This window comes from Pimephales promelas, chromosome 15, assembly GCF_988280905.1.
Source record: "Pimephales promelas chromosome 15, fPimPro1.hap1.1, whole genome shotgun sequence".
Taxonomy (NCBI): domain Eukaryota; kingdom Metazoa; phylum Chordata; class Actinopteri; order Cypriniformes; family Leuciscidae; genus Pimephales; species Pimephales promelas.
In genome coordinates, this window is record NC_142783.1 from 11,283,820 (window position 1) to 11,311,631 (window position 27,812).

The following is a 27,812-nucleotide window of genomic DNA, read 5'->3' on the forward strand; positions in this document are numbered from 1 at the left end:
TTGGTATGGAAATCAACTCGGTTGCCATGTCCGTGCAGGTTACGAACGAGCACACGCAGTCACTGCTGACCCGCTTGCGTCAAATCCAGAGCAAGAGTGCGGCTCCATTGAAACTATTTCAGAGGCTGGAATACAGAGGAATGCAACTATTCCTGGGGAATATGGCATCCGCAGCGGCAGCCACACTGCTTGGGTTGCTTCATATGAGACCGCTTCAGCACTGGCTTCGCGATAGAGTCCCGAGATGGGCATGGCAACAGGGCACGCTCCGAGTACCAGTTACTCCGACCTGCCATCAAACCTTCCCGTGGTCGAACCTCAGCTTCCTACGGGCCGGTGTGCCCCAGATCAAGTTTCCAGGCATGTTGTTGTGTCAACAGATGCCTCCTCCACGGGTTGGGGTGCCATGTACAATGGACATGCTGCTGCGGGCGCCTTCTGCATGTCAATTGCCTAGAGTTGCTGGCAGTACGATTGGCTCTGCACCGCTTCTATGCGTTGTTCAAAGACCCACACGTACTTGTCCATTCAGACAATACGTTGACAATATGTAAAAACTCGCTCGCCACCTCCTCTTGTGTCGTCCGAAGCGTCAGAGGTTGCTTCATGCTATTTACATTCCAGGAGACCTGAACTGAGCAGCCGACAAGCTCTCACGGATTCAGCCTCTCTTCGGCAAATGGCGACTCCATCCCCAGTCAGTTCAGCTGATTTGGGAACAGTTCTGGACGCTCAGGTAGATCTATTTACCTCCCATGACTCTTCCCATTGCAGCCTGTTTTATTCCCTGACCGAGGCCACGCCTGGAACAGATGCACTGGTGCACAGCTGGCCACAGGACCTCCGCAAGTATGCGCTTCCCCCAGTGAGCCTTCTCGTACAGACCCTGTGCAAGATCAGGGAGAACGAGGAGCAGGTCATTTTGGTTGCGCCCCACTGGCCCAGGTTCTCCGAACTTGTACTCCTCACGACAGCACCTCCCTGGCCAATTCCTCTGAGGAAGGACTTCCTTTCTCAGGGACGGGGCACCCTCTGGCACCCTTGTCCAAATCATTGGAACCTCCACGTGTGGCTCCTGGACGGGACGAGGTAGGTTTGCGTGCCCTACTACCACCACAGTATTTATCAAAAGCAAAAGAAATGTTTGTTTTAAAATAAGATTTAAAGAAGTATTAAAATGCCTATTTAGCAAAGGTAAACTGCATGAGAAAAGGTTTTATTTTAGGGAATTGGAAATTGAAGAGCCACCAGCCTTGTGAAATGTAAAGAAGGCCTGAAAATTATTGTGTATTTATTTAGAATCTGACACAAATATATTCAGAATAACTGGGAAGGAATTCATGATAAGATGTGTGACCTTTTGTCACGGTGGGCATGGGTAATGCCTCAGTTATCATTTAGGGGAGAGTCTTGGTCCCAAACAATGTGGCTGCTTCAGCACTTACTAAACATGTTGAATCCACCTGATAAAGTAGATAATTTACTACAAAAGAATGTAAATTACTTCTTTTGGCCAGGTCAGCACTGGGTAAAGTTTGCTATTTTATATTAAGCAGTCGGTGAAGGTGGACAAGGGTTAATAGATATAAAAAGCAGAATCAAGGCTTTCAGGCTGCAGGGAGCACAAGTTGCTGTACTCTGGGAAAGTATGTTAGGCTGATACAGATCGTTCCTTATTACGCAGTATGAACTGTTTTAAATATGATTTAAATTTGTTTCAGCCTTAAAAATATGGAATGAAGGATTTTTCTCTGTTTCATAAATCAATTCCAAAAGTGGGGGATTGTGTCTTTCAAGTAAAGAGAGATTCAAAAAGCATCAAAAAAGCGTCAAAGTGGTTGGATCTGTTTGGGCAAGACTCATTTCATGATGTTGTAAGTCCCTGTACAAGTCACCCATTGAAAAACGCACTGCAGATCTTCAGTGGAGGATTGAACATTCGGCAGTTGTGACAAATAGATATTTGGCACGTGTTGACCCACTGTGGGGAAAGGATGTTCTTTTTGTGGTCATGAAGAAATCTATTTTTAGATTGTTCTAGGTAAAATGGTTTGTTTCAGATTTTAAAGAGGTGAATTATAACACTTGGAAAAGATAGATGAAAATATATTTATATTTGGCCCAAAGTTGCCACAGATTCTCTTATTTTTTCTTAATTGGTAAAGCAAAGCTGGCAGTATGGATTACAAGGATAGTGGAACGACTGTACCTGAAGTTTTTTTTAAAGGCTTTATTTTTTTATTTAAAATGCAAATTAGTGAGTTTTGGCGACAGACAGAAGTGTTGTGTGTAGAGGAGATTTTATTCTGTTTTTTTTTTTGTGTGATTTTTTTGTGAATTTATTGATGTTAATTTATGTTCTGTTCTAATATAGGCTAATGAAATTGCAACAGTTTCTAGATATTATCATTGCTGGCAACAGATTTCTTTCTGAGACATGAGTGATGTGTACTGAGTTTATCAGATCATCTGGGAGCCTCAGTCTGAGTTTGTGCTTGGTAACACAAAAGTCTCCAGGGTCTCCTCTCCTCTCTGTGTCTCAAGAGTTTAATGCTGCAATTTACAATCCAACACTAGTGTGTAAAAATGCTCAATAATCCATTTGCAATCATTTTTTTTATTGGTTAACGTCATCACAGTTCTGGAAAACAGCACATTCTGGAAAAATTGAGATTCATGATTTATTTATTTATTTTCAAATGCAAATCACGAGTCGATTCTGAACAAAGAATATCAGATATACAGATATAATTAATATATGCTTGACTTGTTTCATTTCTGCATGAATCAGAGTTTTTACAAATCTCTTTTCCGATCTTCAACGATCTTTTAATCTCAACTGTACACTTTTTAAATTTGAATTTTTAAGATTTCTATTATATATTGTGGCCAAAAGACAAACCTGTTTAATTTTTGCAACAAACAAAGTCAGAAAAACTATTACTTACAGCACATTTTACTACAGCACAAACAGGCCACTGGGCTTCCTGAAAGCACTGAATGAAAGGGCAGTGTGTTTTTCCCACACTAGATGGTGCCATAATCATTCTTAGATGCCCAAACTAACATTGCCAAAGATGAAGACCTACTACCCTATGGATTCTAAATGAAAAGAAAACAATCACTATATCCAAAAAGACAATTACTTATGTATAGCATCATCAGCAATATTGTGTAATGTTTTTTTTCTTTGTGCAGCATACGTTCAAGTTAAGTATTATCAAAATATATTTTCAGCATAGCATTTATGAATTTCTTCTTTTTTTACTTTTAAAAAAAACATTTTAAACCCTAAAACTTATTTTTGCCAATGAAAATCTCATATTTTAATGTCAATCCCACTATACATTTAATAGCTTATCAAGCACAAAAATACAAGTGAAGTGCAGAAAGGTCTTATTGGTTTGTAGAGTAATTTTCAGCGCAGCTCTTCGTGTATCCTGTGGATTCTCTTCTGTCCAGCATCCCTCCCTTGTGCGATTCTCAGACTCCGTACGTCAGCAAAGTCACCATCCGCTTCTCCATGAGAGCCATCTGCTCTCACACATGGAGCTGCCGCTTTACCCACCAGACACAAATGCAGTGCCCTTTGTGTTCTGCATGTGACAAAGTCTTTTAGGGGTAAGCTGTCATATGTCAAGGGGAAAGTTGGGAATATGTAAATGGTTTATGATCTGATTTATGTTCCGAAAAAGACCAGAAAGGGTTTAATTCAGACATTAATTTGCCCCTAAATTTCTGTGTACTGAAAATGAGACCAATACAATAGTATTAAAATTTGTTTTTGTATTTGTCACTGACACACTTTACCCCACAGATACCAGTTTGGGCTTTAATAATTCATTGATTTTTAGCCTCTAACATGTATAAAATATGTATCATGCAGAATCAATATCCATGTAATATGTATATATATATATATATATATATATATATATATATACATTAAATTACTATTTTAGCTCAGGTCAATTTATACAATTTTAAATAAACTTAAAAAATAAAACTTTTGATTGTAATTATTAGTAAATGTTTAAATTAACAAACTAAGATTGAGATTTTACTAATATACTGTAGTTAAATCAAGCATTGAATTTGCATTAGTTCAGGCAGGTCAAGTCAGTCAAGCTCGCATCAGCTGATCCATGTCTACCAATTAGGGATACAATGCCCATCACAGCATCCCTATTTAAGGTCCATTCAGTGTTATCATCAACATTATAATTTAGGATCTAATTACCCCCCTCCATCCCCAGCTCCTCTCGTTCAGTCAGGACTTGGCCTTCTGAGATTCCAGACTCACTTTTCTTGAATTATGTTATTACATTAAATCATTGAACATTAATGATATCAGTTATTGCCTCTCTCCCTGCTCTTATCCATGCTGACGCATCTTAACCACTCTCTCCAAGGGGATAAATTGCTCTTTGGCTCAGATTAGGCAAAGCAACCTTAGCCATATGAGAAATTGGTTGGCTGACATTAATGCTAATCACTATTAAATAAACTTGTACTTTTAAGAGAGTAGAATTCTAAAGTTTTGAAAATATTTTATACATGATATTGTGTCTGTGCTTATTATATTAGTATTTCCAACATATATTCCTTCACTCTGCTTCTGAAACTAGGTCTGAAGTAGGACACAGACTGTTTTCTTTGTTTTTCCTCTTAGCAAAATATCCACTTTGAATAGAATCAGAAACAGTTATAATGCATGTTCATCCATCAGAGCAGAGCAATTCAAGCAGTGTGAATCAGTCACATTTGATACAAAGGTAAGAAAATCTTAAAGGTTTTATGTGCTAAAAATCAATTATAATTTAAAGACTCTCTGCTATATCAGGACAGATGTATTCAATCCACAATATTTGTAAACAACTGCAGTGGAGGGGCTCAAATAAGTGGTATGTAGAACAGATCCCTAGACACACACCAAGGACTCTACAAAGTAAAACTTACGGGACAGTGTGGAACAGATGGGAGAGTAAAAATATCTGCCCTCCTAAACGCATCATGTCAGCAAAAACATACCTTCAGGATCAGTGCAGTAATGCAGTAATGAGTGAGACCAGAATGAGACCAGCACAGAAAAGAGGGAGACCAGAATGAGACCAGCACAGTAATGAGTGAGACCAGAATGAGACCAGCACAGAAAAGAGGGAGACAGAATGAGACCAGCACAGTAATGAGTGAGACCAGAATGAGACCAGCACAGAAAAGAGGGAGACAGAATGAGACCAGCACAGTAATGAGTGAGACCAGAATGAGACCAGCACAGTAATGAGAGAGACCAGAATGAGACCAGCACAGTAATGAGAGAGACCAGAATGAGACCAGCACAGTAATGAGAGAGACTGAATGAGACCAGCACAGTAATGAGTGAGACCAGAATGAGACCAGAACAGTAATGAGTGAGACCAGAATGAGACCAGCACAGAAAAGAGGGAGACAGAATGAGACCAGCACAGTAAAGAGAGACCAGAATGAGACCAGCACAGTAATGAGAGAGACCAGAATGAGACCAGCACAGTAATGAGTGAGACCAGAATGAGACCAGCACAGTAATGAGAGAGACTGAATGAGACCAGCACAGTAATGAGAGAGACCAGAATGAGACCAGCACAGTAATGAGTGAGACCAGAATGAGACCAGAACAGTAATGAGTGAGACCAGAATGAAACCAGCACAGTAATGAGTGAGACCAGAATGAGACCAGCACAGTAATGAGTGAGACCAGAATGAGACCAGAACAGTAATGAGTGAGAATGAAACCAGCACAGTAATGAGTGAGACCAGAATGAGACCAGAACAGTAATGAGTGAGAATGAAACCAGCACAGTAATGAGTGAGACCAGAATGAAACCAGCACAGTAATGAGTGAGACCAGAATGAGACCAGCACAGTAATGAGTGAGACCAGAATGAGACCAGAACAGTAATGAGTGAGACCAGAATGAAACCAGCACAGTAATGAGTGAGACCAGAATGAGACCAGCACAGTAATGAGTGAGACCAGAATGAGACCAGCACAGTAATGAGAGAGACCAGAATGAGACCAGAACAGTAATGAGTGAGAATGAAACCAGCACAGTAATGAGTGAGACCAGAATGAGACCAGAACAGTAATGAGTGAGAATGAAACCAGCACAGTAATGAGTGAGACCAGAATGAAACCAGCACAGTAATGAGTGAGACCAGAATGAGACCAGCACAGTAATGAGTGAGACCAGAATGAGACCAGAACAGTAATGAGTGAGAATGAAACCAGCACAGTAATGAGTGAGACCAGAATGAAACCAGCACAGTAATGAGTGAGACCAGAATAAGACCAGCACAGTAATGAGAGAGACAGAATGAGACCAGCACAGTAATGAGTGAGACCAAAATAAGACCAGCACAGTAATGAGAGAGACCAGCACAGAATGAGACCAGCACAGTAATGAGAGAGATCAGAATGAGACCAGCACAGTAATGAGAGAGACAGAATGAGACCAGCACAGTAATGAGTGAGACCAAAATGAGACCAGCACAGTTGTATTGTGTTGTATTGTTTATTGATCCAACAATCAGCTATCTCATATTCATATGAGTGCTGTTCTTCCTGTGGTCAAAAATCACTATTACATATATATTTTTTTTTTTTACAAATTAAACATACATTCATACAACAAACTGACCATAAACCATACAACAAACATCCATAAACAAAAACATTGAGTGAGACCACAATAAGACCAGCACAGTAATGAGAGAGACCAGCACAGACTAAGACCAGCACAGTAATGAGTGAGACCAGAATGAGACCAGCACAGTAATGAGTGAGACCAGAATGAGACCAGCACAGTAATGAGAGAGACCAGCACAGACTAAGACCAGCACAGTAATGAGTGAGACCAGAATGAGACCAGCACAGTAATGAGAGAGACCAGCACAGAATGAGACCAGCACAGTAAACTACTGAATTTTGAGTCACACTCATAACTCATCTTTATCATAACACAATGATGCAACAGTGCCTTCTCGTTTGCTCACATACTCACATGGAAATCTGCCAGAAAATGTAAAAACGCTACACCTATACAACCTGTCTGGCAGCGCTAACAGATGGGAACGCTTGGGGCCTTGACGAAAACATTTATCATGCCTCTGGGGGAAAACAATGCACTGCACACCATCAGACCTGTACTACTTGATGGATGCTTGTGTACGAGCACATAAACGCATTCAAACCTGCTCTTCCATCCACAGAATACAGAATCTACTGGCAGCTGATGCCTACAGTCAGTTCAGGCGGGTATGGAGGCTTGAACACAGTATTGTTTGCTCAATATAGTACAGATCTCTAGGGGGAGCATCAGAACGCCAGAGTTCTTAACATTCCCTCAAAAACGCACAGCAAAAATGGGTCATGCTTGGAACTGTTTCCTACTTCTGTGACATTAGCCGTTGTGTATGGAAGCTCCCTTCTCTTTAATCGCTCCCTTGACCTGGATAAATGAGTATATGAGTGTATGAGAGATATTTCACTTCTATATTTTATACTGTATATTTGATTATTTAATAAACTGGATAAATAGGGCAGGGCATTGGCCTAGAGTCAGTTTTCTAACTTCTCAATTAAGTTTGCAGAAATATCTGAAAATGATGCAAATGGAAATTCGGATTTATTTGTCAAATAATGTAAAAAGAGCTTTAAGATCACAGATATATTTATTAGTATGTGATCTGACTACATTCTGAGGCATTTACGCTTGATGGGACAACAGATAGCCTCTAAGCCCTGATGAATTTTACCCTGAAGGTACTTTTATTTTTCATCAACTTATTTAGATTTTTTTTATTTTCAAACCCATTGCTATACCCTATTGCTATTTTCCAAAGAAACAAATTGACAGTTATATGTGACAAAATAGAAAATAGGCCATGTCCCTGTGCACAGTCCTTTCTGAAGAGAGAAACATAATGAATATTTCTGTTCACTTGATCAAATATTTTAGGCTGATGTGTGTACAGCGGATCTCAGTTAGTTTCCGTCCCGCTAATAAGTTTAATAACCAGTAAGCATGTAGCGGATTAGCAGTGACAATAAGACTCATTGCCACAGGGGTATTTATTGGATACTCACCATGGCACTCGTTCAAGGCCACTGAAATTGTTCAGACAAGTGTTAATCATTGAAAATAAAATACATAACAAATATTTAATAATTTCAAAATTATATACTGCAGAAAGAATTATATAGTAGAGTTGGACTATTAAATCATCAGCAGGCAGCGCAGAACTGGTGGGGTTATCCTCATTGGTCTTGAGAATGTACTTCACAAGGAATTTAGCAGCTTCATCCACATTGATATTCTACTAAAAATAACACAAAAGACATAACACAAAACTTTTATTTTAATTTAATTAAATCTAGGTGGAAAATTAGTGACAACTGTATATTTGGATCATATTTTATATTGGCTCATTAGTGTGTGTGTGTGTTTACAGTATATATATATATATATATATATATATATATATATATATATATATATAGTTAAAAAATGAAAACATATCAAGTTAAGTTTATGACATTCCAATAAATAATTACAAATTGTTGTAATTTTTTAAATTATTTATTATGAGAAATCCCTTGTTCTGTGAAGGTTGAAAAAAATCTCAGGTTATGATTGCCACCCTGAATTCTCTGAGAAAGGGAAAGAGACGCTGTGTCATGGAATTGACACTATGGGGATGCCCTCACCGTCACCGGTGTCTGAGCACGTGCTAAACACTCCAATTTTATTGGTTTACGGCAGTCTATGATGCCAAAAGCTCTAATAAAGGGCTAGCTCTGTCAATACTTAGACAAAGCTCTTGGGGAGGAGCTTATCAAAGGGAGTAAATCAACTGCAACCTTCAATGTACCACTACTTCAAAGGGGGAGAATATAACCTCCACTTTCATCAGAGAAGAGAGTGGCATAAAATAAATGCCAAAAGCTTAAGCTCCCCTGCTGTTGTGATGTGATGCTGTTGTGAAGGGGTGGTGATGGCGCAGTTTATAAGACACATGCCATTGGTGTGAGAGACCCGGGTTCGAATCCACTGTGAGACACCAATGTGTCCCTGAGCAAGAAACTTAACCCCTAGTTGCTCCAGAGGCATGCTACCTCTGACATATGATACCTCTGACGTATGAACTCTGACATATATAGCAATTGTAAGTCGCTTTGGATAAAAGCGTCAGCTAAATGAATAAATGTCAATGTAAGCCCTACTCATTCACTCTAAAGTGCTTAACCCTATTTGAGCAAATAACCGAACCACTAGGAGACTCCATACACTTATCTAATCAGAGTGCGGCCCTAACAAGAAGGGAGGCCAACATTGACCAACTAGATGCCCAGCACTTTGCACGATACCCAGCCATAGGGGAGTATAAGGTCCTCCTTCAAAACCCAACCTTAGTTGGGAGGGAATTTTATGAATACCTTTCACAATTCCATTCCATCTTCCTGGTCTACCCCACGGGTATTGAAGGCAGTTCAGAACCCAACAATAGTTGGGGAAGGAGGTAAATAAAGCATGGTTCGTTCACCATGCTCTACCCTAAGGGTATTTAAGCAGCTATCACAAATTTAGCAAGCAAGGCTGCTTAGAGATGCTACTCCTCTAAGAGGGAAGCCTACTTCTGTACTTTGCCAAAAAGGAAGGGCATAATGCAATGTGCCCAGTAACTCCTACCCAGGCTTTAACCCAAAAGGAGCCGCAGGGGAGTTCAGGCCCTACTTAAAACCCCAATGTCATTGAACATTGAAACAGCTCTTAACTGCTAAAGCCAGAAATTAGTTTAAGTAGAGCACATCCAAAGAAGTGTGAAACCTCTACTTCAGAACCCAATAATAATGGGGAGACTGGGAGATGTGAATTTCCGCTGTTCTGTTCAATTTGCTCTTCTTTCAAGGGGAAGCCTACTCCTCTATATTAACCACAGAGGGAGAAAATTAAAGCAATGCATAATATAGTCTGCCCAAAAACATATGATCACCTAGGCTCCAACCCGAGGCTACCACCGGAGAGCTTGAGTCTACTTAGAAAACCCTGCTCATGAATGATAGACTGCAATCAGCCATAAAATTTCCATGCTTGGTACACGTGTTCCCCATAGCGTCAACTCCATGATGCTGCCTCAAAGTTTCACTTCAAAAGGGAACCCCAGCTTCCTACCCTAAATATATAGTCTTAAAATGGAAACTAGCATTATACAAATCCAGTCACCTTTACTGATGTCTGAAACCATCCAATAATGGCGCTTTTCCATTACCAGTACCAGCTCGACTCGACTCGGCTCGCCTCAGCTAACACAGTCTCATCCCAAAAAGTCATATAACTGACGTCTTGGGACGTCTTTTGACCATACGTCAATATCCGCCTTTTTAGGGCCCCCTTAAACGTCGGTAGATGGCGATCCCGGGCCGTCATACAACTGACGCTTTACCTTTAACGTCAGTTAGGTGACGGGTTAGGTTTAGGTCTGGGGTAGAGTTAGGATCCCATAACCTCATCTACCGACGTTTAAGGGGGCCCTAAAAAGGCGAATATTGACGTATGGTCAAAAGACGTCCCAAAACGTCAGTTATATGACGTCTTGGGATGAGACCGGGTTGCCTCAGCTCGCTTTTCGCTTCTTTTTCCATTGCAGACAGTACCGACACAAAATTGTACCTGGTCGTAATAGCGACGCCTTTCGTTCCTCGTTGCCCTATCAATCTCTCGCAGGATCCTCTCTTCGGCAACCAAAAAAAGGAAAGTCTGCACCTCCTCGTTTGACCACAGCGTATTCTTCCGAGTTGCCATAATAATAGTATTAAGTTTAGTAACTATCCCTGGCCAAACTATTTAAGAATAGCGGGGTTATTCTAGATAATCCATATGACGTGTGTAATGATGATGCAGTGAATGGTGACAGTTCTCTCTGACCAATCAGCAGTCGGCATTGTTTTCACGTGACATTTTAGTATCGCCTTAGCTCGCTCAGAACCTCGCCGGAGGTGATTCAAAGAAAGTACCTGAAAGCAGGTACAGGTACAACGTTTACACAATGGAAAACCAAACAAAGGCGAGCCAAGTCGATTGAGCTGGTACCGTGTAGTGGAAAAGCACCATAAAACCCTTCTCCAAAAGAGAGGCATTCATCTGCCATAATTTAGTCTCATCACATGTAGAACAGCAGGGATTGGACAGCCATTTTTCAACATTACTTTGCAATCAAGTTCTTGTTTCCAGTTCAGAGCTCCATCCAATTTTTTGACCCGTTTGTCACATCATACATAACAAATGCACCACTGGATCCCTTGAAGTACATTCGTTTCAGTCCCCTCACGCTCGACCTAAATAACAGTAAATAAAAACATTTTAAAAGCAAATTATGGTCCCAGTTTCATGAAAACACAGGCACTGATCAGTTTACATGCATTTCGGATATCATGCGATTTTTGCTTGGTGCTTTGTACTCAATAAATATGAATATAAAATGAATGAATATGCAAATGAAATGTGAAAGGGAAACTGTGCCATGATTTTTTTTTTTTTTATAAGTGCTTAAAATGCTCCATTTTTCCTCATGGTACACATTACCATTATTAGTTTTATGCATTAATAATCTATTATGACAAATCAAAATAACAAATGTAACCTACATAACTGTATTAAAATGAAAAGGTAATACGACTTACCTGCTATATCCCAAAGCTGTAATCTCACACGTGTGTGACTATCCCAATCGATCACCTTCATTGGAAAATCCACATTTTCAACTCACATATCGTTTAACTAAGGTGGTTTTCCCTACTTTATGGTCTCCAATCACTATCATTTTCAAGAAATGTTCAGTGAATCTTAATTCTGAGTCCTTAGATGGTTCTAACAAATCGCATCTGCAACAAATGACCTTCAGGTTTATTCTGCCATTGAAATCCCTGTTATGTTTTCCAACTACCTAACACAGACAGTTTCCAGCATCAAAATGATAAAATAAAGAAGTTACATAAAACAAATAAGTCACATAAAAGGTATAAAAGGCCATTTCAAATGCAAAAAACAAGCATAAAGTGACAGTGAGACATACGGGTGTTGTAGACAGTTCTTTAACATTGTCATGAAAGCAATAACTTGTCACATTTTGGGAAATTATTAACTGAACATCTGCAGCAACAACCCTGAGAGCTTATTAACAATGTACAATATTTCACATAAACCCAATAAAACATGCGCACTATTATAAGATAAGCAATTCTGACGAAGACAGAACTATACTTTATATTTAAACTGAAACATGTAGTTCATCTACATCTATGTTATGCAATAGGACACAGATGATTATTTTCAAAAATATATAAGCACAAAATAGATATAGTTTCAAGACTATAGTATGCAATCTGACAAGATCAGAAACAAACACATATTGCATTGCAAAGGAAAAAAAGCTTCCAGCATAATCATTAATATCTAAAAGTTACAACAACTTTCTATAATTGCTTAAAAAGTTCAATTCTATTAGTATTAATAATAATAATTTAGTAACCATCAGGTCATACAGAACTTAGATGGTCATAACATAAATAAGAGGATATAACTGTCTACAGGTACAGTATGCTGCACACATACAGTATGCTGACTCATGATACATTCTGGTGAAACTGCCGTCGGTGGCCCTGTTGAGCATTAGGGGTCCTTGAATCTTCATTAACACACTATCTGAAGCAGTATTGGGAACTGATATGAAAACATTCAACCGACAATAAACAGACCAAATACTGCATTGAAACTGAAAGATCAATATATGAAAAGGTCTATGTAATAATACAAACTCTGGCTTTAGGTTATGACCATTTAAATCCAAATCTATAGATATTTACATTACTTCATAACTTTAAAAAATCACACATATGGAAGACAATTAATATGTACACTTTCTATTGTACTTCAAACACACAAACTATACAAAAATTACATGGAAAAATACAGTTAGTATTGACATTGGCACTTAAACACTATCCGTTAATTGCTACATACTTGTAGGCATTGGTTATCTACACTTAGTTTACAGCATACATAGACTGATATGATGCTTTAACTAGACAAAACTGTTTGATAATCATGTTCATTTAATATAGTTGCAGTAAAATGTAGTTTATAAAAGTCATGTAGACTGATTGTATAAAACACATTAAACACATTAAATTGTCACTCATAAGAGTCGCTGCACATTTTTTAAATGTCTAAATCTTCAGTTTCTGCTACAATGGTTATTTTCTGCTGGTCCTTTAGATATTTTGATCTATAATTAAAAGCTTAAACAGCACAGAATATACAGCATTACAATGACTGATGTTGTTTTCAAGTCAACTACTGCTGCCATACTAAAGCAATTGATAGTGACAGAAATCAAAGGGATCCTGCATGTTTGGGTTTCTGCTTTTACTCAAGTCAGCAGCATTAACATCAGGGTCCAAAATTAACTCTTTTTTTGGCCACACCTGCCATTTGTGGGTGAATTGTGAAAATGTGCATGCTATGACATCATAAAAAATAAATAAAAAAATAATTATATATCAATAACCTTTTTGGCCACACCTGCCAAATGTGGGTAAATTGAGAAAATGTAATGGCCATTAAACAGTAGGCTATTTAGTTTTATTGTTGGTTATTGTAAAATAAGCTACAATTATATACAAGTTTCATTACTTACTTAATAAAATAAACATTAAAGGGGTGATGAATTGAGAAATCAAATTTTCCTTGAGCTTTTGATATCTAAGAGGTTATCATATTATAAGAATATCCTGTAAGTTTCAGAACTGAAAACGTCCTTGTTAGTCCAATAAAAGCTTTTATTTACACCAGCCTCTGAACACGTCTCGTTTTGAAAAGTGGGAAACTATGACGTCGAAGGGGTTAAAACACCACCCCCGCAGAAGAAGATCAATGCCTGCTTCAACACGGCCGGTTTAGCCCCGCCCACCGATTCGCGCATTACACGCATAGCTAAGTAGCCTAACGTATGCCTACCTCGTGATGAAACCGGAACGTTCTACCGAGCAATACAGAATATTTTGCAGTGCCTGGTTGTGGCAGAAGACAGTCGCTGCATAAGCTTCCTCTGGATTCCAATAGGACTTCAGTTTATGGATAAACTTTATTTTTAATGACGTTCCAGCTGATGAGGGTAAAACATCGTCGTCTGTTCGCTTCATTTCACTGAGGATTGTTTTGTAAACAAGACTGGATTTGCAGACCGATTAAGAGTAAAGAACGGTGCTGTGCCGTCTATATTGGATCTGACAGGAATTGTGCAACACACGGACTCTGGGTTGAACATGTATGGGCGAATCCGGTTGCCATTTGACAACATTGGACGTTTTCCCCCACATACACCGACGGGTGAGTTAAACTCATTATAATATGCAAAACTGTTATCCACTCACAGCAGTGGGCGTTTATTTCCAAGTCTTCAGTGCAACACGCCCATAAAAACCGACCGTTTTTCAGGAAAGCTTACAACTTGGGTACAAAATAGCCTATTACTTATTCATTTTGATGTTTTTGAATGCAAAAACCAAGCGAACGTCTTAAGTTGACCTCAGACAACAATATAATAACATTTTAAAAGCCAGTTCATGACCCCTTTAACTGAAATAAAATGAAATATGTAAATAAGTAAATAAATGTAAATAAATAAATAAATACTATTTCAGCTGGTCGCCAAGGCAACATTTCTCATTTTCATGTAGTTCAACCTAGTAAAGTAACTAAAATGAAAAGCAATACAAACTATATAGACATAACAAATAATGAAAATGACAAAAACATAACAAAATTACTAAAACTAAAACTGAAAACTAGTTCAAAATAATAATACAAAAACCTATAATAGTATACCAAGGATACTAAAATAACACTGGCTCATTAAAATAAATGCATTGTTCACAAGCTCCATGCCTCCATGCCTATATGCAACTTTAAAAGACGTACTGGCAAAATTTGACTTGCATTTGGCACTTGTTAATTTTGGACCCTGGTCAACAAACATCCATACAGTTTCTTTAAATACTCTGCTATCAAACAAATATAATATTAAAGCTCTCCAGTGCAAGCGACTTAAGTCACACCAATGTACAATCTAGCTATTATTTCACAATAGCTGACATGATCTCTTGAAATAAATGTGTTTCAAAGGGTCGAGGAGCTTTGCTTAAAGTCTCTGAGAATGACGGACGCGTACGTCACACTCGGCGGCGTGCATAAGATGGACTCAGACACCGGGGAGTTGGGAACGGGGCTCCCCGAGCCGAGAGAATCGCGAAACGGGGAAGGTGGCATCAGATCCAGAGAGTCCTCCATTGACATTTTGATCTGTACCAACTCCTCCTCATCATGGATCTGTGCATTGTCATACATGTAGCCATGAAGAAGTCCAAACTGCTCGTTTTCATCCTCCTCCAAAGGGGAGACAGGCTCGTCTGGGTAAGCACCCAGTTGCATGGGCAAAATTGGATGCGGATGCAATATTTGGGGTTGAAGCGGCAGCATCACCCGGTCGCCTGGCTCGGGCAGGCTTATGATCTCATCCAGATCGGGCACGAACTTGACCATGTCTTGCTGAAAGTGGTCTGCAATAACATGTTGGGGGAGAACACTGTTTTTTTGTGGCACGTGTTGCTCAGAAGTGTAAAAAGTCAGATGGCCGCCCCCCTCCTTCATAGGCTTGCTGACAGGCGACAGCCTGAGAGCCATCAGAGGAGGGCTGCCCGGGGGATTGTATCTTATCGGGTCGCCCTCGTCCTCCTCGGCTACGTTGTATAGAGTCTTGGTGCTTAAATCGGAAAACTCCATGCCTGGGTTATTGTAGGTATTAGTTAGGGGTTTGATGACAGCCGTCTGATTGGATCCGGCTTCCTGCCTCTTCACATGTACAGACAGTCTGTGCCACATGTGTTCCCCTTTCGGAGGATGTCTTGAACCTGGTTCAGACCATGACACAGACTTTCCATTAGAACTATGAACAAAATAAAGACGACTGTTATTTCACAGGAACCGAGAAAGGTGAACACAAGAACAACATTTCTCGTTCGTGTAAAAAAAAGTTTGAACAAGCAAAAATGATGCTGATTATTATTATTATTATTATTATTATTCAGACATCTAGAGTATCCATGAAAAAAAAGAATAGAGGTGGGTGGAAATCTTTTATGACCACAGAATGAACAATTTTATATTTACAGTGGGGACCAAAAGTCTAAAACTAACTTAAATGTGGTATTTTTCCACATAAACCTGGATCATGTGTCTCTTTGTACAGAAAGTCAGACATTTTTCTATTAAATGCTCATTGGAACATGGAGAATATGATCATCAGAGCTCAAATCAGCTCCAGTCCCAATGTCATTAAAGTCCAGAAAAGTCCATCCATCCATCATAAAAGTGATCCATATCACTTCAGGGGGTTTATAAAGTCCTTCTGAAGCGAAGCGATGGGATGGGAAAAAAAAATCCATATTTAAAACTTTATAAACTAAAGTATCTAGCTTCAGGCAGATGGCCTACTCAAGTCGACTTGCGCCAAAAGAGTAGCTTCTGACGCAATGATGTAGGATGTAGCATACGCCATAAGCTCTTGCAGTTCAAACAAACAGGGCTGGGCAAGTCAAGCTCCTCTTCTCTTATATCATAATCTTCCGATATTTCTCTTTCAAAATTCTCGTTATAGACTATCCTTTGTGCTTCCACATTCGTCAGTGCATCTTGTCAGAGGTTACTCTTTTGGCATGAGTCGGTTTGCATAGGCTGTCTGCTGGCAGCTAGTTATTATAGTTTCTAAAGATTTAAATATGGATATTTTTCTTACAAAAACGCATCACTTCACTTCAGAAGGACTTTATTAACCCCCTGGAGTGATGCTCCATTCACTTCCATTATAAAGCTTGGAAGAGCAAGGATATTTTTTAGGATATAACTTGAGGGTGAGTAAATCATGGGATAATTTTAGTTTTTGGGTGAACAATCCCTTTGAAGCAAAAGTAAAACTAAATACAAAAAGATTCAGAAATATGTGGAAAATTCAATTAAACTTTTCACTCAAAGATTATGCTAATTAATCGCAAATGAAAAAATCTAATTTGGCCTAGAAATCACGCACAAAAGATGGTTTAAAGACATTTTTAAATGTGTTAAATTAGAAAATCAACAAATAGACAAAACAATAATTAGCTTTAGAAAGAAATATTTTATTTGATTTAACAGAATTTATTACACATACATTTTTTGGCTACAACGGCCATGATTTTTTTTTTCAGGAGCTGCATGTGAATTGGTATTTGATATATTTTAAGACCAAAACAGTTTGGTTACCAATTTTATTCAAAATATCTGTATAAAAATGTTCCACAAAAGACAGAAAGTCATACAGATTTGAAACAACATGAGGGTGAGTAGTCTAAATGTAGGCTAAACAAACAATTTTCCTTTTTGGGCAAACTATCCCCAATATTAAAAAAAAAAAATGTAATGAAACTATAAAAGAGAAACTAAAATGTTGCGGTAAATGTCTAAATAAGTAAGTAATTGAGTCGTTTAAGTGGCTAATTTATTCAGGAATTTAGTCAGTGGCTCTTTATGAATCATTGGTTCACTCAAAATGTTGAGTAATGCATATAACTACTAGTCCGCTGAACTAAACGTAAAGGGACCAGCACCTCCACATATTATTCCTGTGTTTTCAAGGGAGCTATAGCCCCTGGCTTAAAGGGTTAGTTCACCCAAAAATGAAAATTCTGTCAGTATTTACTCACCCTCATGTTGTTCCAACCCCGTAAGACCTTCGTTCATCTTCGGAACACAAATTAAGATATTTAAGATATTAAGATCACTCCTGCATACTAGTCCATAAGCTTCTTGAGGGAATGACACTTGCTGGCATCGAAAAGTCATTAAAGACATCGTTAAAATAGTCCAAGTGACTACAGTGGCTCAATTTTAACTTTATCAAACGACGAGAATACTTTTTGTGCGCAAACTATTCACTTCCTTCTCCATGGGCCTGTAGTCAGTTAACGTAGTGTGATTGCGTAGAGCTACGTCACACATAGGCTCACTATTGGCCGACGCTGGTCATGTGTGTGATGCGTGTGACGTACAATAACAGAAGCTTACGCTATTAAACTAATGAACTGACTCGAGGCAGAGGGAGAAATAAACGAATAGTTGAAATAAAGTCGTTATTTTTGTTGTTTTGCGCACAAAAAGTGTTCTCGTCGTTTGATAAACTTAAGATTGAGCCACTGTAGTCACTTGGACTATTTTAACGATGTCTTAAATGACTTTTCGATGCCAGCAAGAGTCATTCCCTCAAGAAGCCTATGGACTAGTATACAGGAGTGATCTTAATATCTTAAATATCTTAATTTGTGTTTCGAAGATGAACGAAGGTCTTACGGGGTTGGAACAACATGAGGGTGAGTAAATACTGACAGAATTTTCATTTTTGGGTGAACTAACCCTTTAAAGCTCCCCCGGTAAGCACAGACTGAGCCACCGTCGCCGCAGTGACATCTAGTCAGTAAAACTGTGCAGCGATGCACAACTGGCCTCCACTCAAATGTCCTCTACAGACACACTTCTAAATAGAGCCCATGATGTCGTCATGCCTCCTGCCGGCAGAGCCGAAATTTTAATCTTGTATGCAATAGAAATCGCCTCCACTATCCAATGTGAAAGGCAGTGTTTAGATAGTGGTTTCACACTTTTTCTTTCCACAAATAGTTGGCCAGAAGAAAGCACAGCCTGCGTGTGCTTCAATTCTACCGGCAAACAGTAAATTTCGCACATGACCACAGTCACCTTCCTCCGAGTCAATAGAGAGGTTTGACAAAGCTCGAAAGAGATGCAACACCACTCTTGACCATGGAGATCACCAACGTGCTTCACTGACCCAGTGCCAGCAGCTGTTTTATGAGACAGCATCCTTGGATCCAAGGACTCTAACGTCTCAAATAAAGGTTCACAAATCCCCTCCAGAACTACAATCAAGTCCCATGATGGCAGCATTGATTTTGTAACAGGCCATCAACACCACACACAAGAAACTGAATGGCAAGGTGCACACTTACCACAGCACCATTAATGCCCCAATGACAGAGCGAAATGGCCGCCAAGTAAATTGGGAACTACCTTCCTCCAGTAATTCTCAAAATTCCATTAACAAGGCAATAAAGATCTTTGCCCGCACCACTCTTCAAATATGCACATAAATCTTGTTATCGACAGCAGCCTTGTGCTCTGTATTGTGGCCAAGACATTGATTGGGAGCCCGGCTGCCTTCAGATTCTCCTTCTCAGCGTATAGAGGGTCCAGGGGCTCATAGAGACCACAGTTCTCTATTTATAGAGCTCCCCATCCATGTAGTTACACATCTGTTGTCACCACTATAGATGACGTAACCCTGCTCAGGGAAATTACCTCTCATAACAGATCCTGGGTTCCCAGGGGATCAGAGCTCAAACGTACAATAGCGTTATCATGACTTGTTCGTTTAAATGTCACGTGGCATTCAGGAATGTAGGCATAAAGAGGAGACCCAGCCAAATGGCCGCTATCGTTGAGGCCATGAGCCCCAGCAGTCTCAACACTTTACGAAAACGCACTCACCAGCCAAGCTGAAAAAGACTTCAGTTGCTGTAAATCTAGGATAAGGGCGCAAGCCCTCACATTTCTTTGGAAAGAGGCAGTAACAGCTTTAAAACCCTTCCTCCATTTTCCCTTATGGAACGACCTGAATTGCCCTTTTGCTGAGGAGAGCACAATTTTCTTCCCTCAAGACTGGGGAAGCCTCTTATGACACTGAAGTCATCATTACTCCGCTGAAACAGGGGAGGTGCGTAGGTATTCCGGCCGATAACCCCACTGAATTGTGCAAAGAACTCACTGTGTTATAGTGTGCGCTACTGCTCGAGGCAGACAGCGAGGATCCCTGGCATCACCTGGGGAACCCCGCATCTTTTTTGTGAACATTGCTGGATATTGCATATAACTGCTTTTTTCTCAACTGTCGGGACACAGCCCGATAGTGAGGTTAGTGGTTCTAATGCATTTAGATTGTTTTGACAAACCAACACATGAGGCATTGTATGCTGAAGACAAAATGTCTTTATTGATAACAAACTTAAAGTTGAACCTGCTCTCTTGCAGGGTCTTTTTTTGCACAGAGAGAAGAATGCGGCTACATCTGGGCCGACGCTCTTCCCTCGTTTAAGTCTAGGGATCCGACTGCCTCTTCTTTCCTACAGAGAAATATCTCCCTTTCGCCGGGGGCGGACCCTTCTTCCCTGACCACGCCTACTGTTTAGGCTGTGTGTTCACCTGTTCAGCCTCCCCAGCACTGTGGGGAAGACGACCTGAACTTCGGTTGTGCAGACGACTGCTATGCACTGGTCTGCTGAACCGCTAGGCAGTGAGCGCTTCAGAGATTACGCCTGTTTCTTGGAGTTCTCAAACCATGCCTGAAACACGTCAGATGGCAATGAACCACCACTGGCCATCGCATAACCTAAAGACACTAAGGCCCCGTCCACACTACTGCGTTTTCATTTAAAAACGGAGAATTAAAACGAATACGATCTCCGTCCACACCAGCGTTTTATCTGCGTATTAGAAATGATCTCCGTCCACATTAAAACGACTGAAAACGCGGATCACGTGACCATTCACCAACACTGGGCATGCGCGTGCCGGTGTAAACAGTGAATGACGAATCAGGGAAGGATACGTCATGACTGATAACACCCAATCATAGAGCTGAGCGGGAGCCTCTGCGTCATCGTTTATAAACTCCTCCATTTTGTACCGTCCATACTAAAACGCCCTCCGGAGATTCAAAACGCAAAACGGAGCTACAGCGTTTCTAAACTTCTCCGTTTTAGGTCTTCGTTTTTCCCGTTTTAGTGTGAACGGGAGGTGCAAACGTAGCAAAAGGTCTCCGTTTTTAAACGAAAATGTAGTAGTGTGGACGGGGCCTAATGTGCAACATGTTGCACATAGTATGTAGTTGGCCGTGGACTGTACTTCCCCTATAAGCTCGTCACATGTCCTCCCCCTGACACGGACTTGCTCAGCTCCCTCAAGCAAATAGCTCAGAGCTCTAGCCATGCAGGTCTGATCACTATAAATCCTGTATGAGCTGTTTGTATGAGAACCCCGGACAGAGGAGGTGGAGGGGCAGTCCACTACACCGAATAAATCCTAAATCAGAATAAATTCTGCTGAGCTGTTTAAATGAGAACCAGCATTGGACCCATGGTACAGTTCGATGGCTCAAGTGTGTAAATAAATAAGACATAACAACATTGTCTTTAGAAACCCTTTTTTTGTGCAAAACTACTTCCTTCCAACCACAGATTCAAAACTCAATTTGACAGTTTAACAGTTGAGCCCAAGCCTCTGGCTGAGTCTAAAACGCAGGAATGCTAAGTTGCTGGTTACACTTTATTTCGATAGTCACTTTAGACATTCTACTAACTATAAGTAACTTTTCAACTACATGTCAACTAAGTGTCATTAGAGTATTAGTAGACTGTAGTAGACTGTCAGTAGACTGTTAGGTTAGGGTTAGGTGTTAGGGTTCAGGTTAGGAAAACAGGTTGACTTGTAGTTGCTAAGTTACTTACAGTCAGTTGAATGTCTGTTGGGGGACCAACAAAATAAAGTGTTAGCAGATAAGCTGACAGTCTACTAATACTCTAATCAATGATAGTTAGTTGACATGTAGCGGCAAAGTTACTTATAGTTAGTTGAATGTCTAAAGTGGACTATCAAAATAAATTGTTACCAAGTTGCTTCATTAAAGCTTATTGAATAGGTGGTTTGCAGTCACGTGATTGTGATGACGCACGGAATGCAGATGGAGGGCAAGGAGTGAAGAGCGCAATGGACGAGATGGAGGAAAATCCGTACTGTACTACTTTGGACGCTATTACAAGAGAAATATATAAACAGAAAATCGAAACATATGTTGGACGTGATCCTTATGTAATGAAGAGGACCGATTTTCAACTGAATTGAGAGATTTGCCTGCCATCGAGGCTGTAGATATCAGCAACTAACTCGTCTTACAGACATACTTTGACTTTACAAAGTTTGGAAACTGGTACGTTACACGAACAGCCACATAAGTGTATTTAAACACCTGAATAATGTAATTATATGCCACATAAATAATGTATTAACTCACATTTGACGAAGTGATCACTGCACACACACACACATAGGCATTTTCCCATTCGGCTCCTCCCGACTGCAGACGTAGGTTTGCAAGGCATTTTTCCCGGTGTTTTTCTGTCAATTTCTTGTATTTCCCCCCCTTATGAACAACAACTTTGGGCACATGATAAAAACTCCTCGTGGTTTGATTGATTTGAGCAACCATAAACGACGCAAAACATAGGCATTTTGAGTGTGTTATAGTGCTTCCTAAATATAGAAAATCACTTCCTGCCCTCCATCTGCATTTCGCGCCATGGCAACGCAGTGGCGTGACGTCACATGAAAACAAGCTATTGTGTAGAGAGAGAGAGAGGGAGAGAGAGATCGACTAAGGGAGTGAATTACATGCATTTATCTGATATTCTTCTGGTCAATCTTATATTCATTATAAGATTCATTATTCAACATGGCATCATGACTTTTGCATAAACACACGCCACTTTCAAGACAAGCTATCCGCGTGTATGCGTGTATGTCTACGCCGTTAAATGTCCGGGGGATTTCGCGTGTATGTACACGCAGTTAAATGTCCGAGCGAAACGAATCAAAATGTAGTTCTACATCTGGGGAGCGATATTTTCTTCCTAGGATGGTAGGGGAAGACCCTAGTGGTATTAACCCCAGTGACGGGTAGGTTTAGGGAATGCGTTGGGGTAGGTCATATATACAGTAATGTAACGTTAAGTCAACGGCATTCATAAACACGGTGAAAAGCGATTATGTGTGTTGATAGCACGCCAAAAATGGAAATACGAATTGCCGTGTCATATATACGTCATTTCATGAGATCAGTCTGCATTATTCATTACCATGCTATAGTCAATTAAAGGGTTAGTTCACCCAAAAATGAAAATTAAGTCATTAATTACTCACCCCCATGCTGTACCAACCCCGTAAGACCTTCGTTCGTCTTCGGAACACAAATGAAGATATTTTTGATTAAATTTGAGAGCTGTATAACTACCACATTGGCTGCCTAAGGGACTGCCTCTTGACGGCCCAGAAAGTCAATGAAGAAAATGTTTAAATATCCCAAGTGACTACCGTGGCTCAAATGTTTATCAAGCGACGCGAATACTTTTTGTGCGAAAAAACAAACAAAAATAACGAGTTTATTCGACTATTTCTTTTCTTCCTTGTAGGCCAGAAACGAGACTTAAATAAACTATAAATAACGTCTTGCCAACTTGCTACTGACTCACTCATAAAGACAGTCTTTGCTGCCTAACTTTCACACGCTGAATGGTTGCTGATGGCCTGGTCCACAAACAAATTGTCAAACAGGCGCTATGTTAGTCACGCATTTGAGATCTAAATAACAACATTTTCTCATAAAAAAACTCTTAAACCTACATTCCATCACACAACAACTGTAGTATTTGTAAATTATAGTGGGAATGCTCATCCACCATGACACTCAATGGGAGTAATACTGCAAGCGGTGTGATACAAAAGGTGAAACTGCTTCTTTGGGGACACTGGTAGAATATCGCACGGCTGGAGAAGACTCTTAGCCAATCAGATTCGAGAAACAGAACTGTTGTGTGTGTGTATATTATATATATATATATATATATATATATATATATATAATATTACATTTATAAATAACAAATAGCAGCATTTCTACACTCAGACTTTTGATCCCCACTTTATATCAAAATATATTTTACAAATAAAAGGAACTTCAGCTTATTTTATTATTTTTGGACTCAAACCAAACACCAGATTATTCATAACAAATAATTACTCTGGCATCAGTGCATAAACAACTTCGTATTATGGGACATTTGAATTGAAAAAATGCTTTTAAAACAGTATTTTAACAGTAACAGTAAAACTAATATTATAAAACAATTAGTTCCAACTCTACATTATACCACAGCTGTTGCAAAACAGCATATACATAATTTGATCTATATTAAATGCAACAAGTTGCAACCATAAACAACTAGGTGCAGAGGTCATACATATCTTGGCTTATTTGTGAGAAGTCCTTCTCTGTACTCCTGCTTTACTTTTTTTGTTTCACTGCTTTCAATTGTAGATACCCCCAATATATTTACTGTAGAATAAAAATTATAGCAAAATCTTTTTCTGGCTGATACATTCCTTCCATTATCTGATATACTCCATGAAACTGTCCAGCAACTTAATACTTGGTTGTAGAAGAATAATTAACTCTTGCACTTGCCATACATACATTTAAAGCTACTGTAGTCACACAGTCTCTCTCAGCCTTGCTGCTTAGACGCCCCTGGGTGTGCAGGTTTTAATTGTAGTTGACCTGAAAATCACAAGATGTCTGAGAAAGCCGTTAATTGAGTAGGCTCCTGGAAATGGCATGATCCTGAGATCTGGAGAGAATTACAGGACTGGATCCATGGGCTCTAGCGCAACAAGACGGAGAGAGACTGTGCTAATGCCGCTGAGCTACTTACTTGGCATTTCCAGATGTGTTCTTCTTACGTTTGAACATGTTTAGTAGGCTGTTGCTCCTGCAAGCAATTTTTCCATCGCCCACATGCATACGCACCACATCGGAGGTGGTGAACGCGCTGCGTACGTTCCTCTCGGGCTTAGCGAGTATTATGTACATTTTTGGCGTGAACATGCATCCGAGAGCTACCGTCACGCTGAGACTCACAGAGAAGGACGTGGTGATGATCTTGTAGTTGGAGCCGAAGTAAATGGGCACAAAGGCCAACCAGATAATACAGGTGGTGTACATGGTGAAGGCAATGTACTTGGCCTCATTGAAGTTGGCAGGGACATTGCGAGTTTTAAACGCATAATAGGTGCAGCTGAGAATGAGCAAGCCATTATAGCCCAGTGGCGCCACCATGCCCACATTACTGGTATTGCATATTAGAAACACTTCTCGAATACTGGGGTAGGACTTAATCGGCTCTGGAGGCTCCAAGATGATCAACGTGACCTCCAAAGTCAGTTGCACGCTGATGAGGATGAATGCGATCACCACTTGTGCCCAGGCACTCATGAAGCGCGGTTTACGTGTGCATATCTTCTTCTTGCTGCCGGCCAGAATGCGAGCAATGCGGTTGGTCTTGGTGACGAGAGCCGAGTAGCACATGGAGGCAGAGAGGCCAACGAGGAGGCGCTGCAGGTAACATGAGGCTAGGGTGGGACGGGCGATGAGAGTGAATGGGCAAATGTAACCCAGGAAGATGCCAGCCAGGATGATGTAGCAAAGTTCACGGCTGGAGGACTTGACGACTGGCGTGTCTCGGTACAGTATGAAGATGAAGGTGACAAAACTGGTCACTAGGATGCCCAGACATGAAAAGACGACAGCAGCAATGGATTCAGGATGACTCCACTCCAGGTAGCGCAGGGGAAGTGGCTCACAGACTGAAAAGACAAGACAAAATTATTATATCAATGCGAGACTATTAACACAATGCATGACATTAGTATTAAAAGTGTTTGTCAAGGCAAGCATCACTATTGCTGTTGTAGTACTCGAGACCACTTTTTGAAGGTATCGGTCTTGTGTAGGTATCAACCGCATTTGTTATTGTACTAGGTCTTGTCTCATCTCAATCTCAGACCAATAGGACTTTGGATTTCAAGAACAGTCAAGACCACAACTGCAGGGACATCACTAAATTTCCTTTGCATTGTCAGATTTATTTTACATGGTCTACATAGTGTATTATTATTATCATAACTGTATACACTGTTATTGTTACACTATTCTAACTTTATTTATTAAATATAAGACATTTCTCAGGAAGTAAATGTGTATCTTTCAGATGAAATTGCAGAGTGCTGGTCTAGTCAGGTCTTGTCTTGTTTTGGTCTCAACCCCTCAAGTCTTGGTCTTGGTCTCAACACACTCAGTCTTGGTCTTGGTCTCAACACACTCAAGTCTTGGTCTTGGTCTTGGTCTCAACACACTCAGGTCTTGGTCTTGGGCCCCGTCCACACTACTGCGTTTTCGTTTAAAAACGGAGACCTTTTGCTACGTTTGCACCTCCCGTCCACACTAAAACGGGAAAAACGAAGACCTAAAACGGAGGAGTTTAGAAACGCTGCAGCTGCGTTTTGCGTTTTGAATCTCCGGAGTGCGTTTTAGTGTGGACGAGACAAAACCATACAAAACGGAGAACTTTAGAAACGCTGACGCAGAGGCTGACGCTTGGCTCTATGATTGGGTGTTATCAGTCATGACGCATCCTTCCCTGATTCGTCATTCACTGTTTACACCGGCACGCGCATGCCCAGTGTTGGTGAATGGTCACGTAATCTGCGTTTTCAGTCGTTTTAATGTGGACGGAGATCGTTTCTAATACGCAGGTAAAACGCTAGTGTGGACGGAGATCGTATTCGTTTTAATTCTCCGTTTTTAAACGAAAACGCAGTAGTGTGGACGGGGCCTTGGTCTCAACACACTCAGGTCTTGTTCTTGGTCTTGGTCTCAACACACTCAGGTCTTGGTCTTGGTCTCAACACACTCAGGTCTTGGTCTTGGTCTCAACCCACTCAGGTCTTGGTTTTGGTCTCAACACACTCAGGTCTTGGTCTTGGTCTCAACCCCTCAAGTCTTGGTCTTGATCTTGGTCTCAACACACTCAAGTCTTGGTCTCAGCACACTCAGGTCTTGGTCTTGGTCTCAATACACTCAAGTCTTGGTCTCAGTCTCAACACACTCAGGTCTTGGTATTGGTCTCAACCCCTCAAGTCTTGGTCTTGGTCTCAACACACTCGGGTCTTGGTCTTGGTCTCAACACACTCTGGTCTTGGTCTCAACCCCTCAAGTCTTGGTCTTAATCTTGGTCTCAGCAAACTCAAGTCTTGGTCTTGGTCTCAACACACTCAGTCTTGGTCTTGGTCTCCACCCCTCAAGTCTTGGTCTTGATCTTGGTCTCAACACACTCAAGTCTTGGTCTTGGACTCAACCCCTCAAATCTTGGTCTTGGTCTCAACAAACTCAAGTTTTGGTCTTGGTTTCAACAAACTCAAGTCTTGGTCTTGGTCTCAACACACTCAGGTCTTGGTCTTAGTCTTGGTCTCAACCCCTCAAGTCTTGGTCTTGGTCTCGGTCTCAACACACTCAAGTCTTGGTCTTGGTCTCAACACACTCAATAGAAAAAAACAATAGAAACCATAACAGAATTCCTAATGGTTTTAATGGTTATAAAGGGAAATGTCTTGGTTTTAATGGAAACTGTAATGGTCAGGTCTCTATTGGTAATTTGCTTTCTTTTATTGGTGGCATGTTTTGTCTTTTTCTCTGTATTGGTTTTAATTGAAACTGTGATGGTCCTAGTAAGTCTCTATTGGTAATTTGCTTTCTTCTATTGGTGGTATTTGTTTTTTTATGGATACCATTATGGACCAATAGAACACCTTTGAAAATTATAGGTTACATGTTGGTATCTACTGGACACCATTATGAACCATTAGGACTCCAATAAATTTAGTGTTTCCTTTGGTTTGATAATAATGATTTAATGTAGGCTACACATGATTAATAGGCTAGATACAGTTT

The 27,812-nt window shown here is 40.2% G+C and overlaps 2 protein-coding genes across 3 annotated transcripts in view; both read right to left on the reverse strand.

The window, feature by feature from the left end:
* Positions 1-10,438: 10,438 nt before the first annotated feature.
* On the reverse strand, positions 10,439-12,664 carry rab32b (RAB32b, member RAS oncogene family). The gene is given in 6 exon segments (XM_089120379.1): positions 10,439-11,205; positions 11,208-11,289; positions 11,292-11,373; positions 11,715-11,798; positions 11,800-11,981; positions 12,650-12,664. Coding segments are annotated over 6 exon segments (573 nt in total). The 3' UTR covers positions 10,439-11,077.
* Positions 11,921-27,812, reverse strand: part of grm1b (glutamate receptor, metabotropic 1b) — a 35,504-nt gene continuing 19,612 nt past the window's right edge. For both annotated transcript variants that reach the window (XM_089120125.1, XM_039673187.2), the window contains 2 exons: positions 24,739-25,669; positions 11,921-16,040 (listed from right to left, as the gene is read on the reverse strand). In XM_089120125.1, coding sequence (XP_088976251.1) covers positions 15,215-16,040; positions 24,739-25,669 — 1,757 coding nt within the window. In that variant the 3' untranslated portion in view covers positions 11,921-15,214. The remainder of the gene's footprint in view (positions 16,041-24,738; positions 25,670-27,812) is intronic.